At 36.7% G+C, this 14346-nt stretch overlaps 2 protein-coding genes across 5 annotated transcripts in view; one reads left to right on the top strand and one right to left on the bottom strand.

Moving 5' to 3' along the window:
* Window positions 1–5116, top strand: C7H4orf3 (chromosome 7 C4orf3 homolog). The gene is made up of 2 exons (XM_055588067.1): window positions 1–343; window positions 3738–5116. Coding segments are annotated over exons 1-2 (207 nt in total). The 5' UTR covers window positions 1–137; the 3' UTR covers window positions 3739–5116.
* Window positions 5117–8011: 2895 nt separating this feature from the next.
* USP53 (ubiquitin specific peptidase 53) overlaps window positions 8012–14346 on the bottom strand; it is a 57396-nt gene continuing 51061 nt past the window's right edge. For all 4 annotated transcript variants that reach the window (XM_055588050.1, XM_055588046.1, XM_055588048.1 and 1 more), the window contains 2 exons: window positions 10322–10418; window positions 8012–9259 (listed from right to left, as the gene is read on the bottom strand). In XM_055588050.1, the coding sequence (XP_055444025.1) occupies window positions 8269–9259; window positions 10322–10418 (1088 nt within the window). In that variant the 3' untranslated portion in view covers window positions 8012–8268. The remainder of the gene's footprint in view (window positions 9260–10321; window positions 10419–14346) is intronic.

Raw genomic sequence — 14346 nt, 5'->3', positions numbered from 1 at the left:
CGAGCGCCCTTTCCCAGGCGCGGAAATGCGCATGTGCATGGGGTTGGCCTCTGTCCACTTTTTCGCAAGCTGAACGCGGAAGTGCGGGATCTGAGGCATTTCAGGTGCTCGGATTCTGGCGCGGCTACTGGTGCGAAATGGAGGTGGACGCGGCCTCAGAAGGTGGTCGGGACGGCCCCCGGGAGCGGCGAGGCTTCGGTGAAGCCGAGAGGCAGCAGCAAAACCACGAAGCGCGGTCTCAGTCCGGGGCCGCCGTGTCTCCCAAACACTCCTATTGGTTGGATCTCTGGCTCTTCATCCTCTTCGACGTGATATGGTTTTTCTTCGTGTATTTTTTGCCATGGTGAGTACTCTGAATGTAACACTCAAGCGGTGAGGGGCTTAGGAACCTTCTCCCCAATTTGGGAAGGTGGGTGGGAAGAGGAAAGGAAACTGTGTTCCGAAAGTCCGGTAAATGGAGGAGTTGGAATGAAGTAAACTAGACTGAAAATGGCTTCCTTGGCACCTCAGTTGAGGGTGTTCAGAGGTATGGAGGCAACTTGACTTCACAATTTTTTTGTTATGTTTTGAAATGAAACCGGCTGGGTTTGAGTTCCTGCACTACCATGAAGAAACTGGATAAGTTATTTGACTTTTTGGAGCTTTGTAGCTAGTTTCATTTATAGGGACCAATAGTAACCTGGTCATAGGGGTTTGGTGTTTTAGATAAATCGCTAACTTACCTCAAAGCGATATGTTTGCATATTGCTTTGCAGCAGTAAGCACTCAGCTAAAGCTTATTGTTTTTATTTAGTCGGTAAGTCGTGTCCGACTCTTGCTGCCCCATGGACTGTAGCCTGTCAGGCTCCCCTGACAAGGGGATTCTCCAGACAAGAATACTGGAGTGGGTTGCCATTTCCTTCTCCAGAGGATCTTCCCCACCTAGGGATGAAACCCGCATCTCGTGCTTGGCAGGCGACTTCTTTACCCTGAGCCACCTGGGAAGCCCAAAGCTGTTGTTACAACACAACAGTTAGACCATGAGCAGGGTATCTAAAATAGGTCCAAAACTCAGTTCCTAACTTCTTATCCATTAAGTGTTCCCATTTCAAAAAATGTTAACTTGATCCAATCCTCCTCCCAGAAGCTTGGGACTGTTTTTGACTTACTTTTTTTTTTTTTTTAATACACATCCACGCAGTCCAAAACAACAATTGGTAAGTCACAAAATTCCTTAGATACCTCTTGGAAAATCCATGCTCTCCATTTTCATTGCCACTCACTCTGAAAAGACAGTTTTGGCAGAGGGTAAAGGAAGGGAACTTAGACAAGAGGGACACAGGACTGAGATGATAAGGGACAAATTCAGAAGACAAGCCCTGGTCTGGAGGAAAGCAGTGCAGCTCATTTAGTTATTAAACAGCTCTCTTGGACTTAAGAGCTAATTGTTGACTCCCTCTAAGTTATTCTCAATCTTGTTATTGAATTTGCACTCCCTAAAAGGTAATTGTCTTCTTTTCTCACCCCTAGTCTCCAATATTGGCCAAGATCTGGGCATAAACTCACTGTACCTGAAGCCCCATTGTCTGTGATTCTTATATTTCTTGAATGGTATGGCAGAGGGTTCAATGGGACAAATGGGAGATGAGTATTTCTATAAAACCCTCCATTGAGTCACTTGTAAAGGAAAATCTTTCCTCCTGATTTTTGGTGTTACTTCAAATATAGTGATTTTTTTTTTTTTTTAATCTAAATTTTCAGCTCTGGGTAGAAAATGGAAGACTTAACAAGGAATCAGTTCAGTTCACTCGCTCAGTCGTGTCTGACTCTTTGCAACCCCATGGACTGCAGCATGCCAGGCCTTCCTGTCCATCACCAAATACCAGAGTTTACTCAAACTCATATCCATTGAGTCCGTGATGCCATCCAACCATCTCATCCTCTGTCATCCCCTTCTCCTCCCACCTTCAATCTTTTCCAGCATCAGTCTTTTCCAGTAAGTCAGTTCTTTGCATCAGGTGGCCAAAGTATTGGCGTTTCAGCTTCAGCATCAGTCCTTCCAATGAATATTCAGGACTGATTTCCTTTGGGATGGACAGGTTGGATCTCCTTGCAGTCCAAGGGACTCTCAAGAGTCTTCTCCAGCACCACAGTTCAAAAGCATTAATTCTTCTGCGCTCAGCTTTCTTTATAGTCCAACTCTCACATCCATACATGACCACTAGAAAAACCATAGCCTTGACTAGATGGACCTTTGTTGGCAAAGCAATGTCTTTTAATATGCTGTCTAGGTTGGTCATAACTTTTCTTCGAAGGAGCAAGCATCTTTTAATTTCATGGCTTCAATCACTATCTGCACTGATTTTGGAGCCCCCCAAATAAGTGTCTGTCAGTTTCCATTGTTTCCCCATCTGTTTGCCATGAAGTGATGGGACCAGATGCCATGATCTTTGTTTTCTGAATGTTGAGCTTTAAGCCAGCTTTTTCACTCTCCTCTTTCACTTTCATCAACTGGCTCTTCAGTTCTTCACTTTCTGCTATAAGGGTGGTGTCATCTGCATATCTGAGGTTATTGATATTTCTCCCGGCAATCTTGATTCCAGCTTGTGCTTCTTCCAGCCTAGCGTTTCTCATGATGTACTCTGCATATAAGTTAAATAAGCAGGGTGACAATATACAGCCTTGACGTACTCCTTTTCCTATTTGGAACCAGTCTGTTGTTCCATGTCCAGTTCTAACTGTTGCTTCCTGACCTGCATACAGATTTCTCAAGAGGCAGGTCAGGTGGTCTGGTATCCCCATCTCTTTCAGAATTTTCCACAGTATATTGGGATCCACACAGTCAAAGGCTTTGGCATAGTCAATAAAACAGAAATAGATGTTTCTGGAACTCTCTTGCTTTTTCGATGATCCAGTGAATGTTGGCAATTTGATCTCTGGTTTCTCTGCCTTTTCTGAAACCAGCTTGAACATCTGGAAGTTCATGATTCATGTACTGTTAAAGCCTGGCTTGGAGAATTTTGAGCATTACTTTGCTAGTGTGTGAGATGAGTGCAATTGTGTGGTAGTGTTTGAGGGTATTTTTTGATCTTAACAATATGTAAATCATTTAGGAATAGGCAAACAACTAAAATGATCAAGATTTTCAGAAGTTCCCTGGAGAAGGAAATGGCAACCACTCCAGTATTCTTGCCTGGGAAATCCCATGGACAGAGGAGCCTGACAGGCTATGTAGTCCATGGAGCCACAAAAGAGTGGGACACAAATTCACGACTAAACAACAACAGCACTTATATGTGACATCTTAAAAAAAAAAAAACAAATGAACAAACTGAACAGGAACAGACTCATAGATGCGGAGAACAAACTGGTGGTGGCCACAAGAGACAATGGTGATCACTGTGACAGGGTTCAGGGAAAAAGACAAAGACAAAAAGATTCAGGTACAAAATTCCAGTTTAAAATAAATAAGTTATAGGTTTTAATGTACAATATTAGGAATACTGTCGATATTTCAGATACTTTGTATGATGACAGATGGTTGCTAGACTTACTGTGGTGTTGAATTTGTAGTGTATATTAATGTGATATTACTATGTTGTAACATGGAACTAGTATAATTTGTTAACTGTAGTCCAATAAAAATAAAGCATTATTTTATATGCAAAAAAAAAAAAAAAAGATTTTCAGAAGTTTACATAAGGTATTTAAAGGGGGAAGAAAAAGGAAACATTGTTGACATATATTTGTTTTTCCAGAATGGTTTGCCTGATACCTAAAGAATTCTGGCTACTGGACTGGATTCCTGAAGATGACTACAGACTTCTTCAACAAAGAAGACGGGGCTGTGCACTAGAAGGATTTCAAACTCTAAGGGACCCTCATTTCATTTTACACGTTCTATTGTTATCTGTCAGTGGGGTGGGGTGGGAGAAAGGGTATTAAACGGGTAATGATCTCACCCAGTCCTAGCTTAAGTTTGTAAAACTTGACTTTGATTCATGTTTAAAAAATTTTTTTCAAATTGTCTGATGGCTTTACAGGGGCTGAATATAAAAAGTATTTTACATGGGATTTATTATAGTCATTAATAAATAATTAATGTTTTTCTCTTTAACATTTTAAGAGTTGGCCAGAGTTTAGTATGATGCAAATAATACAGTAAAATAATGTGAAATATTTAAAAACAGATTATTCAAAAGTAAGGGAAGAACTTGGGAAAAAAATGAGTAAAAGCTATACAAGAAAGTCCAGGCCCACAATGTATTTGCTGCAAAGGCCAGTTTAATTTTTAAGTGGCCCTCTGCTATGGTTGCTAGGTTGGTACAGTTTTAGAGAAAGTATATAGTATCCAGTGGTTGGTGGAAGGCTAGAAGTCATGTCATCTTTACCTGGATGCTTCCCCTCAGTTTTAAGCTCTTGAACTCAGTGAAACACAACTATTTGTTTCAAACCTAATTTCTATTAGGTTTGCATTAAGAATGCTTGTGATCAAAACATGTTTATTATAATGTCTGTAACTTTTAATACTTCAGCAAAGTCACCGTATTTACTCATTGAGCAAATATTTGAGCACTTAACTGTGGGGCAGGTACAGCAGTGAACAAAACAAAAATCCTTGCCTTCATGGAGCTTACATTATTTATCTAAATATGTTAATAATTTTATTTCTAAGATTGATCAGCTAGTATTTAATCAAAAAGGTCACACTCCCAAAGCAGCTACTATAAGCCCTTCAGAAGCTATTCCTATTATATGTATAACAGATATTAGAAATGGCCTCTCTTTGAAATTGGTGATACTTTATATATTGGAATTGCATAAATATTTTTCAGTTCCCTTAGAAACAGGGTGTAGGTCTGGTAAACTCTCCATCCTCTACTTTTTTAGAATGGCGTTTAGGTTAGTGTGACATCTGGGATTGATTTTGGAGGACTTTAGCCTAATGCCGACTATGAGGTTAACAGTTATGCCATCAGAGAACCTAATAAATCTGCCTGAAGAGAACGTTTTAGGCTTGAAGCATCTAGACAAACACAGAACTGGGATTTCATTGAGGTTACCAAACAGACTGTATGAATAGTTTCTCTGCTGCTTGCTAATAATTTTGTCCAGTAAATGTTTATTACACAGTAAATTAGGTGTGATTTGCTTTCGTTTTAACTAATTACTTGTGTGTTAGGTCACACACACAGATTTACAATCCATACCACCTTTCTGAGCCTAAAATCAGCCTATTACCACAACTCTTGAATATCTCAGTGTCCTACAGATGAAATCGTGCCTACCACTGTGCCATCTCAGATAATATAGTGTACTTGTAAGCTTTTGAACTGGGTAAATGAGACATCAAAAACAATTTGGCAAACTTGCTACAGTAAAGACATCAAAAGAATAACATCAAAGTGATTTTAGTCTGATCAATTCCTTTGTAAATATCACAGTTTCATTAAGTGAAATGATTGTTTTAACCATTTGAAATCAGTTGGCTAATGACTAACTGTGGTGAAATCTTTAGAAGTCTGTTAACCTGAAATTTTTAGGATGTAAAGTGCTCCATATACCTAGTCCCTAAATGGCATGGGGATACACTCAGAGGCTACAAAATTATTTACTGAGGGCATTTAATGTAGATGTTATGCTCTAGGGAAAGGGTCACCAAACTACCCACATCTGGCCCATTTGCCTCCGCCTGTGAGCTAAGAATGATTTTTACATCTTAAAATGATTGAGAAAAAAACAGAAAGACTATTTCATGAAGTGGAAATGATGTGAAATCCATGCTTCAATGCTGCTAAAGTTGTACTGGAGCAGAGACAAGCCTATTCATTAGCATATTATGTAAATGTTACGTTCTGGCTGTTTTCACACCACCCTGGCAGAACTGAGGGGCTGTTACAGAGGTCTTAGGGTGCACAAGGCCTAGGTTATTATACTGACTCGCTGACTTTAAAGAAAGTTTATCAGCTCCTGTGGGAACTCTCCTTTAGACCTCACTGGAGTTGAACTCTTAAGAGTCTCCTGTGACAAATTTTTTTGATCAGTGATATTCCAAGTTCACCCCTGAACTTTAAATTGACCTACGTTAACCATAAGATACATAATTCACAGGGATGAGAGAGGAATCAACAGTTCATGAATGCAAAGAAAAGTCCAACCATATTAAAAATCAGTTTACCCCCCTCCAAAATTTTGAACCAGAAGAAACTGACATCACATGAAAATACTCTGAAGTATTTTGAACATTACAGCTGTTGGTTGTGTTATTTTGAATGTTATCATAATCTTATAACCACAAGAAAACATGTATAAAAATAAAGTCACCCTAGAAATAAAAATTTCACATATGAATGATTATTAGTAAATACATATTCTGTCTATATTTGGAGTGTTGTGTCAACAAAAACAGTCGGTTTCTAGTTTGTTAGTACTACAGCATAATGCAGGAGGTTTTAACTGGACAGCAGTACTTTAAAAAGCCCCAGAATCAGACATTTCTGGGTGATGTCTGCAACTCGACTGTGAGTTAAACTTCATACAAATCTATGTTGTTGTTAAGTATCAGAAATCAGTTTAAATGTTTCAAATAATACATTTTCAACTGGACATAAAAACAAACTACACAAAGTTTTTGAAAATTATTAAAAATACTTGAAGCTCATTTTTCTAGTATTTTACAATATTATAAAAGCAGTAATTAAATACACTGATATTTCAAGTACAATTTTACAAACTTTACAATATTTACAAACCTTCCATACTAAAAGCTATGTTAAAAAAAGCTTTCTTAAAAGATAAAATTGTACTTAGTTGATATTCAAGTATTTCTACATTAACAGAATATAAAATAATAATCACCTACTGTTACAGTTAGAAACTTCTCTAGGTGGAAGACAAAATTTGATCAAGATCTGATAACTGGGTTACAGGACTGAGCTTAGACCTGTACAAGCAATAATTTTCTACTTATCTAGAAATATTCAGTTTTAATCATTAACATTTTGGAATACTTTAACAATTTATGGAACTGGTCAAAATATTGAATTTGCTAATTTACAGAATTACTATGTTTTATATATAAAATTTACCCAAATTCTCAGTTCTCTAGCATGGACAATATAAAACTATTCTAAACCACAATTAGTGTACCAGTTTAGTACAAAATTAAATGACAACTATGAAATAAGGCAATTAAAGTACTTATTTCCACTTGTAATGATAAAAATGGAAAACTTAAAGCCTCCATGAAAGTAGGTGGGGAAAAGTATTATTTGTTTAGAGCAGAAAAAAGGGAAGGATGCTCAATTTAATGCATTTCATTAAAATTAAACCTATATGAAAGGCAAATATTTAATCTGGAAATCCAGAATGATTTTCAAATTCAAGACTGAATATCATTAAAATGGGCTGACAACCTACAAATAAGTACTATTATAGCAGGGAAAATTTAGGCAGTCACAGTGATACTCTTAAAAAAAGGCTTTAGGTTAATTCCTAACACTGGTTACTAGCAGCCCAAAGTAAACCAAACCAAAATAAAAACCTTTCATATTTCATATTAAACTAGAAAAAAAGTAACATAAATACACTAAAGTGAAATATTTTAATTATTTTTAGCTTACATGACTGAAATAATGTTTATAAATACATACAACAAAGGATATTCTGAAGGTAAAAATTCTAGGAGCAAAATTAAGTCTCTTCCGACCTTGAGAATTTAATTAAAAATTGCTTTATCATTAAGGCTTTTTTCTTGAAATGCTATCAATTTCATGGGTTGATTTTTTTTTTTTTTAAGACACTTAAGGAATCATATGTAGTAGACTATCACAGAAGTCAAAAGCAAATGGTGAAGCCTTCTTTTGGCTACCCATTAGAAAGTGCTTCCTCACAAAGCAACTACTACTTGGACTATGCAAACTACCTGCCATCTGCTATCTTTCAGTTAGCACAGTTAACCAGTCTACATATGAGAACTGCTTAGTTTAATACTTATGGGTCTACCAGTCAAAAAATAAAGGGTCAAATTACATTTTTACTCAACTGCAGTGTGTGAAAAAGGACTTTCTGGACACACCCTGATTTTCTATTTTTTGAGGCATGCCAAGGCTAGTCAGGGAATTTCCAAAATACCCAATAAGTTGATTTTCACAAGATAAAAAGATCTGTATAGAAAGTTAAAGTGATTAATGACTAACAATGCCATGGTTTTCATTTCATATAGCACTAGGTTTGGTCAGTTGATTCTTAAATGGTCTCTGAGAAGTAAAAGCCCACCGGAGTCATCATTTATCTATTACAGTAAATACCAGGTTTATGTTTTTGCTCAGAAGGGCAGTTTGAACCAAAACTACTATGTAACACAGGTCCTAGCTCTCTTTCATTCTGAGACAGTGAATTATCATTACAAAAGCCACTGTTCTCTGGAAAGCAAAGCTTGGGCCTCTGATGGTATTTCAGTCTATATGTATCAGTCATGCAGTTATCAACCGAAAAATAGGTAGTTAATGAAACTGTCTCATTTGGACATATAGAACTAGAGTCTGTTTCTGGCTGGCAGAAAGCACCAACAGCTCTACCTGAGTCTACCTGAAAATCTTTAGTTGCAGAGCTGGATGGAGTGTTTGATGTGTTGCCGACATACTCTTTTGCTTGAAATGTATCCTTAAATCTTTCTTCATTCACATACGGACTCATGTCTACACCTGGCTCTGAGGCTGTACTTAGACTGTGCTTCAGAAGACTAGAAGAGTTCGTCTTAAACGTCTCTGTTACTTTGACATCAGGAGTAGAATCATTTTTCTCTGGCTGTGGCACACTGGTCATAGCATATTTCTTTGGTGGCAGAGGGGGTGGTGCATTCTGGCAAACAAGTTTCGGCATCTGACAGCCGTCAGATCTACAGGTTGACTGAACCAGATGTTCCCTGGGTAGAGAGTTCTCAGAGTAATATCGTTCCATCATGTTTTGCTGCTGGATGAGGGGAGCAGTTTCTGGCTTTGACCCCACAGTTCTCATGTGTGAAGACCATGATGAAGATGGTGAGACTGTTTCATTACCGTTCACTCTCTTTCCAGAACCAGAGTTATCATCAGTGTGAAAAAGCAAACCTGTTTTCTCAGACTTTTCTTTATTAAGCCACTCAGAAAACTTGGGTTCGCTTGATTTTTCAAGTTTCTGTTCATCTGACTGGTGGGTATGCTCTCTGACTGTGTGGTCCTTGAGTATTTCTGGATTGGATGAAGGGAGTGTCTTTCCATTGGTTTCATGTATATGTGACCTGAAAAATAAAAACAAAGCTAAAACACCATACACAAATGTGCAAAACTGGAGGGAAAAGAAAAACACTTGTCCCATTGTTTAACTTCCCAATATAGTGTTTATGTTATTGGTATAACATAACAGAAATGGGAACCATTAACAATTACAGCCATTAACAATTTACACTCTCTGAATCCAAAACCTTTATCCTAGAATACATAAATGTTTACCAGAAACATCATTACCAATATCAGATTTGTAATAATTAGAAGTGTAATTTTTTTTAAAAAGCAAATTTCCAGGAAATCCCTGGTGGGCCAGTGCTTACGACTCGGTGCTTTCATGCCTGGGCCCGGGGTTCAATCCCGGGTCGGGGAACTAAGATCCCACAAACTGTGTAGTATGACCCCCTCCAAAAAGTTTCAACTTACAAACACTGAAATTACATTTATTGTTATAAATAATAGCATAGACTTAAGGAAACTGTTATTAGCAAATAATTCCAATACTCTAAAACACTTCCCAACCAACATTACAATGTTTATAGCAATAAAAGTACTTTTATTTATAATGCCATAAGGATAGGATACTAATTAAAAATAATCAGACTACTTTTACTTAATAATATCCAAGATGAATAGAAATAGTATCACATTACAAATTATTTATCTTCATGTGATTAAATTATTTTCTCCTGTGACTTGCATGGAATTCAATTACAGTACAAAGATGAAATGAGTTGAGGCTCTGCCAAGTAGATTAGAACTCTACTGAAAACTTGGCTCCATTGGCTTGGGACAAATTACTTAATCTAAACCCCAAATTTTCTCTTTTGTAAAATACCATCTACCTCAAAAGAATGCTGTGAGGATTAAAACAAACAATCATAAATTGTACAAGGAACTTTGTACGCTCCCCCATAATTATGATCCGCAATAAAATATGCATTATAACACTCTAGACCCATGGCTATCAGGTAAGTATGTATGCCTATCAGGTAGCTAAGAACGCCTTTCTGATAAAGAATTCCTATTATACATGCATTTAGAAGATTCTAGTATTTCCAAACAGCTATGATTACCTTTTTATCAAAGGATTTTTTATTTGTAGATGTGATTCTGGGTGGAACTCATGAGCTTTAGAGGCTACATCTAAGTTCTTGAGTTCTCTTTTAAAGCCTGAGGAGGAAAATGAGAAAAACAAAATTATGTAAGTGATCTTTCAGAATTTACTCCATCTATAAGTGAAGTTAAAGCTGCTCAGTCGTGTCCGACTCTTTGCAACCCCATGGCCTCATGGACTATAGAGTCCATGGGATTCTCCAGGGCAGAATACTGGAGTGGGTAGCCTTTCCCTTCTCCAGGGGATCTTCCCAACCCAGGGATCGAACCTAGGTCTCCTGCATTGCAGGAGGATTGTTTACCAGCTGAGCCACAAGGGAAGCCCAAGAACACGAGTGGGTAGCCTATCCCTTTTCCAGCAGATCTTCCTGACCCAGGAATCAATACTTCTCCATAATTTACATAAGGTTTTCTATATAACAGGTAATTCTCTTCCAAATTAACAGAAAAAAAACTAGTTCTTCAAGCCTTTGCTCAAATAATACCTTTTCTGAACCCTTTATACAAAATTAATGGTTCTTTCCTCAATTTATTACACATGAAAATGTCAGCAATGCCCCAAAAGTGTTATTCTTGATGGGTCATGTGGAACTGTGTTTCCCGTTTACTCTTTACTGATGAATGGGTGGGAAGATCCTACATTTGAAAATAGATGCCTTGAGTTGCCTGCCAATCAATGCAGGAGATGTAAGAGAACTAGGATTCAATCCCTGAGTGGGGAAGACCCCCTGGAGGAGGGCATGGCAACCCACTCCAGTATTCTTGCCTGGAGAATCCCATGGACAGAGGAGCCTGGCAGGCTACTGTCCATGGGGTCGAAAAGAGTCGGACACAACTGAAGTGACTTAGCACAGGCACACAACTTAAGTTGAAGTTTGGACTCAGTGTTTATTGGATGGTTACTTTATATTAAAACCAACTTTAAAAACTTATACCACCTTACAGTCTAGGTTTCTTCCTTTACCTAATGAGATACTACTATCTATTTTACCTGCTTCACAGGAGTATTAGGAACATCAACCGAATTAAAAGGAGAGGGTATTACGATAACACGTAAAATGTCATTCCACCATGAACTAGCTACCATTTATTGACTGCTTACTCAAGTTTTAAGAAGTTGATAATAGTTATTTCACTTAATCTTTACAGTTGAAAACCATTTTTACTTGAAAAGACAATGGACCAACTTCAGTTATTCAGAATTGAGTATCTGACATACATTTTCTTGAAAATGAAAGAAGTGAGCCTGTCATTTCAGGAAAACAACTGGCAGTATTTATTGCCAATGATAAAATTCAAGCTTTTGGATGAAAGCAAGGGTTTTGGAAAACCTGTATTTACCACCATGAGTTTTATAGTTTTCCAATAATTAAGACTTTCTGCTGATATCTGTGGTAATATTTAAAAATGTGTTCTTTAAAAAGATATATACAGAAATGTAACAACATTTGGAAGACTTGCATAAGATCTTTGACAGCTGCTTTATGACTAAAAAGAAAAAGTAGTATCAGAAAGAATCTTAACTATTTTTCATTCTTTAAAGTCTGAGAAATTTCTAAGTTGAAGTTATAATTTCCCATCCACTGTGATTTTAACTACACAATGTTTATTTACTTCTTAACTTATCTGTAACTTAAAGTTTAATATTCACAAATACAAAAAATTAAACACTTAATTCTCAAAGTATCCACACAATGGGCAGCAGGAGGCAGCAGAGGTTTTATAAATATGCTTGAAATTTTAATATCACTGGCAGGCATTCAACCAAGTGGTCTGACTTCAGAATTCCAACTAACTTAAAAATAGATGTGTTATTTTTCTCTTCTGCTGACACAGACATCCATGTGTCTTTACCGAGAATTTCGGCTCCAGGTTCTTTGCAAATCTAAGAGTTGGATTTTAACACTTGGCAAAGCAGCTACTTCAACATCAACACAAGGAGCTTTAATTAATAATGCTAATTTTGGTACTGTATACAAACAAACCTAAAGCCCAACAGTCAAGAAATCAAAATATATTTACTTAATTTGAAAAGGTAACCTAGGTTTAAAATAGACTTACATAACAAGAAAACCAAACTGCTATTCTAGACACTATAATCCTCACTCTTGTTGTATACAAAGATTTCAGACTAAAAAAATAATATTGCAACTACAAAGCCTAATAACCTAATCAATGATCTGATTTACAATAAAAAGACATTTAACATTTGAATACTTTAGGGAAAAAAAAAAAAATCACAAAATTTTAACTGTATAAATATTTCCGGCTGAACTTACTACATGCCAAAAGGAACAGATACTTTAGTATGTAGTAATCTACTCTATCAGATACCAAATTTGGGGATGATACGAAATAAAAAGCAACGAGTCTTCTTTTCTCACTGGTATTTTACTTTAAAGAAAGAGCAAATAATGCTATTTTGCTACAAATTAAATTTCAACGCAAAGTTTATGGTTTTTAAAAATATATAAATATTTGATGATGCTAGGCCACAGCAACTTCTTCTCAATGGTTGGTGAAGCTCTTTCTTTATTTAGAGAAAATAAACTTAGTATGCAGAGACAAAATCAAATGTTAAAAGTACCTCTAAAGTATATTCTTTAGATATACTTTCTAATGTATTTATTTTAAATGAATATACTCTGAAGTTTGCAAAAAAAATCTTAGAGAAAAAAATCAAACTTATGTATACAAATATACTTTTTGATTAAAATATTTTTTCATTTACTAATTTTAGGATTTAATAACATTAAGGATAGCGTATTTCACTTAGCTCATTGGAGGTACAGATTTTTTTATAATAAGAATTAAGGAGATTAACAGATTTTTTTTGACCACTGATTAACTCCTTTCACTCTTTCTTGTCCTTTGCAAGATCAAGAATCTCAGCTTGCACCAACCCTGACTTTTATGATTAACTGTTAAGTACTAGACTCCAAAGTAAATGGCAAAAGTTTTTGAAAGGCCTATGTGATTAGTTACTTACAATCTGTAAATGTCTTAGCATACATTTATTTCAGTAGATAACCTTACTCCACAGAGAAAAGAGTCCATTAGGTGTGAACTCCTTCAAAGGATTCATCTAACATACGTACTGAATGGTACCCACACTCACCTTTATCTCTCCCATTACAGAAAAACTACCACACCTTTAATTCAAAGCCTTCCCTGTTTCACTTTCACTCTACTTCCAGAGATCTCATTCCATTAATTACTGTTCTGTCCTACTCTTAATTTTCACACCTTTCTCCTCCTCTGTACAACATTAGTCACTTTTACCTTCTGTAACATAAATGCAAAATAAGCGCTCGGTTTCATTTTTCTCCTTTAGTTTCCCTGGTGGCTCAGCTGGTAAAGAATCTGCCTGCAATGCAGGAGACCTGGGTTCGATCCCTGGGTTGGGAAGATTTCCTGGAGAAGGGAAAAAATCCACTCCAGTATTCTGCCCTGGAGAATTCCATGGACTGTATAGTCCATGGGGTGGCAAAGAGTCGGACATGACTGAGAGACTTTCACTTCACTTCGATTCTTTACTATTCACAGCAAGGATTTTGACAGACACATGCATTTATTTACTGCTTTTTTATTCACTTTTTATTTTACTGTAATCTTTTCTGAAAAACTTTTAGTTGGAAGATAACTTCAAAAAGTTCAGAAAAGCTGAAAGACTAAAACTACTACAAAGAATACCTACCTGTATATCCTTTACCCAGATTCACCTATTATTATCATTTTACCTTTTTTTTTTTCCCCTGAACCATTTGAAAATAAGTTACAAACATCACTGCCCCTTACTTTTTAAACACTTCAGTTCTATCACATTCTTGGTTCTATTCTAACGTGCCTCTAACACTGCTTTCACTAGGTCACTAATGCCTTCAGATCAGATCAGATCAGTTGCTCAGTCCTGTCCGACTCTTTGAGACCCCATGAATCATAGCACGCCAGGCCTCCCTGTCCATCACCAACTCCCGGAGTTCAC

This window comes from Bubalus kerabau, chromosome 7 (genome assembly GCF_029407905.1).
Source record: "Bubalus kerabau isolate K-KA32 ecotype Philippines breed swamp buffalo chromosome 7, PCC_UOA_SB_1v2, whole genome shotgun sequence".
NCBI lineage: Eukaryota > Metazoa > Chordata > Mammalia > Artiodactyla > Bovidae > Bubalus > Bubalus kerabau.
Note: the sequence above shows the minus strand (reverse complement) of the source record. Positions and strands in the feature narration are given on the sequence as shown.

Excerpts from the sequence above, each read along its gene's own strand:
- C7H4orf3 (XM_055588067.1), top strand. The coding sequence starts at position 138 with ATGGAGGTGGACGCGGCCTCAGAAGGTGGTCGGGACGGCCCCCGGGAG.